Below are 4,160 nucleotides of genomic sequence, written 5' to 3' on the forward strand. Positions count from 1 at the left end.
GATTGTTAAATGTTTTAAGATGAGTTCAATTTATATTTTTGGGTTGAAAAAGAGACTAAAGAGGATATTTCTGATTTTTTTTATAAAATCTAAAAATAACTTGGTTTTGGTAAGATGTGGAGATTACTATATTTAAATTTTGATAGACACATCCATGTTCTAATGCATTTTTTCTTCTAAGTCAATATAAACATGTTTTCAAACTTTTTCTTTTAAATTATATGTTCCTTTAAAAATCTTGACAATCACTTGTTCTAATTTTATATATTGATTATTTTGAACTAATAGAAAACATTATGGAAGAATAGTCACATTATTATGTCATCATTTTCAATACTAACATACAAGTTTATATAACATAGAAAAGCAAAATGTGTTCGTGTAAGATGAATAAAATCCTTAATTGAATTTAATTTTTTCATTATAAAATGCTCGTATCTTTTTTGCAATATTTTTGAGAATACTCTATATGAATGAAAGTTCTTAATATTAATTAAATGTTCGATTCTCCAATGGATTTGACTCACAATATTACTTACAATTTTTTCTAATTCAACCAAATGACCTTAAGTAAGACTTTGATCATAACACACTCGATAGATCCAAGATATACTTTTATATGTAAAAGAAGAGTCCAAAATTGAAGAAAAGATTCTTAAGAGTTTGAAATAAGATAAAAGTCTCACATTAAATAAAAAAAAATAAAAGTATAACTAATATATAATATATAAGTAAAAGGATTCCTAAACATATTACCTTAAGATTTTGGAATGGAATTAATACATAATCCATTAATGCCAACTCTCTCGGTATATATAAAAAAAAAAAAAAAAAAAAAAAAAAAAAAAAAAAAACTCACCTTTATGAAACTTAAATTGTATCGTATAAGTAACGTTTCTACCTAATTTAATATCCTTAACTACGTTAGACAATCAATTTTCTCATTAAATAAATGAAAAAACTACAAAAATGTCAAAATCGATTCATAGTATTACACTTGAATAACAACATAATTCCTAATTTACTATTAAAATATCCATACAAATATATTTTGACAAAAAATAAAAGGTCTACAGAAATTAAAATAAGTTGTACACATTCAAGCTTTTGAGTGTGTGATTCACATTTAATTTTTTTATAATATGCAATTAAGATATATTAATTTTCATTTGTAAATATTATAATGCATGTCATATAAAAATTGATTAAATATATGGACATGCAATATTTGTAGAGTATCTAACAAATTATTTTCTGTAAAAACTAAGAAAATATTGATATTTTCTTCAAGCTGGCGTAAAAGATTCAATGTTCCTTATTCCGACCACTCCTTCCACTACGCTCTCTGCGGCTATTCTTGTAGGCTTTGGATTCTACGCTCCCCAACTTGGGAACCTCTTTTTGCCAACAACAACTTGCATTCCAAAGAGAGAAAAAACATAACAACAACGATGTCCAAATAATAACGTTAACCTTACCCCAAAAAACCGTAACTACTAAGCTCACGAAAACCCAGAATATTCCTACGCACTCAAACTTCTTTTCATTCTCTACTTTTTCATTACTGGACTCAATCTCTGATATATTCTTTGATTCAGATACCGCTGAGTTTGAAGATGAAATCGTCGAAGACCATTCAGAGGGCTTGATTTTTTCAATTTTACTGTCCACAAAAACTTGTTTCACATCACCGGTCGATGAACTTTCTGTGTATACCGAAAAACCACGCTTTGATCCAAAACAAGTTTGGCTGTCCAGATTTTTCTTGCGAGCTTTTGTATTCTGCAGGAAAAAAGATATCCAAGATGATAATTATGTCTATAACCGCAAAAGAAAAACAATACGTAGGTTTTATGTATAGAAAGTTAGAAACTAAAAATTACACTAACCAACACGGTTTCAATCAGCATGGCTTTAATCTCCTTAGAAAACGTTGGTTTTGGAGGATGAGGCACAACCTTCTGTGGCAACTCTTGCTCCGAAAACGTGGATTTGGTGGCTGAACTTCCGGCGTTGTGTTCGTCTGCAACGGGGATGCAGGCGAAACGGCGACTAGAGGAGCGATCCACCACAGCCCTAGGTTGAAGCATTGCATCCGTATCATGCACAGGACGGAAACAGGTTAAAAATTTCTTTTTTGAAACGTTTCTCATGGTTTTCTCTTCTTCTCTGTAACGCAGAGGAAGGAGATGAATGATGAGTTAATGGGTTCAGGAGAGATGTTGATGAATTATAAGTTATATTATTGAGTGAAACCGCAGGGAGAAGACGAAAAGAAAGAGGAGCACTTTGCGTTTGACGAAAGAGTTTTGGATTTTGTGTTGAATAGAATCTCCAAAGCCTGCAATGACATGAATGTCAATTTAGACATTTAGATAAAAAACTTTCAAGTTGGAGTAATGGTAGTTTATTTGATACATATTATAAAATAAAATGGTTAAAAAAAATTAAATTTTTATATTTTTTAAATAAAAGAAAAAAATATATTAAATAAGTATAAAAATTTATGTGTTTTAAGTATATTTTTGTTGAAGTTGACCTAGCGTGCTGAACAACAGTAATTTCATAGGATTCGGTGAGTGAGAGAGTGAGGGATGCAGAAACAAAAATAGAACAATATTTTTAGGGTATTTAGAAGATGTTATCAAGGATGTGATTATGACTGCCACTTTTGGGAGAAAAATGAAAGGTTTTAAAGCCAAGATTATTAATTGGTTCACCTTCAAAAACGTTTTGTTTTATTATGTAAAGACAATACGTTTTTTCTTTTTTGATAGTACTTATGACCATTTTGTTTTTAAGTATTTGTGTATAACTGTAGTAACAATAAAAAACTTGTAAATATTAAGGAATATTTTCTTGTAGGAAATAATACATCTGAGTATAATTTGTTCTTTTCCGTTATAGTTACTTCATAGTGTTCCTCATTCTTGTTTATGAACTTATATTAGTATTTTAATCCACCAATATTAAAAATAAATGTTTGTTTTATATAACTATAATTTACAATAAATAAATTATACTATAAATAAAATTCACAATAAATAAATATTTTGGAGTATATATATCATAGTTTACGTTTGCAATAAAGAATTTATAATGCGATAAAAGATATTTTAAACTATTGATAATTCCTTTTAACATATAAAAATTTAATTTAGGAACATATGTATGAAATTGACGGATGAAACACAAAAAAGAAAAAAAAATCTTTAGAACATTTTTTGAATAAAAACTTTTAAAGATGCCACCAAACACTAAAAATGGAAATGTCCAAAACACAGAGTTCATGTACATGAACTGTGTTTCAGCCAAGAGTACAATTATGTCATTAACTGTGACAGCAATATGCCATACAATGGTCCATAAGAGACCTTGAGGGATTCAATCATTCAAAAATAATTTTTAGAGAATTATTCCTTATGCTCACTTTTATTTATTTATTCTTAATCTAAGAGAATTATTCCTAATTATAATTGTACAATTGCGCATTAAAGGAGATGTAATTCCCCTATATTTTTCCTAACATGTTTTAGGATTTGAACCTTAAGTTCAAATATATATATACTCATTCCTACGCACCGAATTTCTTTTGCTTCTCTACTTGGTCTTGAGTGCACTTACACTTTGACATGCTATTTGATTAAGCCATTGAGGGGCCTTGCTTTCTTGAAAATCTGCGACCACAATAGCCTGTTTCTCATCACCGGTTGGTGAACTTCCTGCTCGTTGTACCGAATAATAACCACGCTTTGAGAAGTGAATACAAGGAAAACGAGGAATAGCAGAGCGATCAACAACAGCTTTACACTTGAGCATGGCATCTATATCAACCACTGCAAGGAAACAGGTTAAGAACTTCCCTTACGTAACGCAGACAAAGGAGACAATAACTATGAATAAATGTGTATTTCGGAGTTGTAATGGCCCTGTAGTAAGTTATATTACTAAGTCAAACCATAGGGAAAAAGACAAAAATAAAGACTAATACTTTGTATTTGACGAGAGGGTTTTGGTTTTTGGTGGGAATATATGTTTAGAACGAAGGAAAATCACCTTTTTAAGTCTAATTCCCGTCAATTTGGATCTCTACCACACTACCTCTTTTCGTTTTCGTTTTATATATATATATATATATATATATATATATATATATATAT

At 29.4% G+C, this 4,160-nt stretch overlaps 1 protein-coding gene across 1 annotated transcript; it reads right to left on the reverse strand.

Moving 5' to 3' along the window:
• Positions 1–1,305: 1,305 nt before the first annotated feature.
• Positions 1,306–2,334, reverse strand: LOC111241601. Its single transcript, XM_022780278.1, has 2 exons — positions 1,890–2,334; positions 1,306–1,782 (listed from the first exon to the last, which is right to left on the reverse strand). The coding sequence occupies exons 1-2, from the start codon at positions 2,151–2,153 to the stop codon at positions 1,306–1,308; spliced, it is 741 nt and encodes a 246-aa protein (XP_022635999.1). The 5' UTR covers positions 2,154–2,334.
• Positions 2,335–4,160: the final 1,826 nt, after the last annotated feature.

Source organism: Vigna radiata, chromosome 5, assembly GCF_000741045.1.
Source record: "Vigna radiata var. radiata cultivar VC1973A chromosome 5, Vradiata_ver6, whole genome shotgun sequence".
Classification (NCBI taxonomy): Eukaryota; Viridiplantae; Streptophyta; class Magnoliopsida; order Fabales; family Fabaceae; genus Vigna; species Vigna radiata.

Excerpts from the sequence above, each read along its gene's own strand:
- LOC111241601 (XM_022780278.1), bottom strand. The coding sequence starts at position 2,153 with ATGAGAAACGTTTCAAAAAAGAAATTTTTAACCTGTTTCCGTCCTGTG. Across the intron at positions 1,783-1,889 it reads TGCTGATTGAAACCGTGTTG|AATACAAAAGCTCGCAAGAA; the intron begins GTTAGTGTAATT and ends TTTTTCCTGCAG.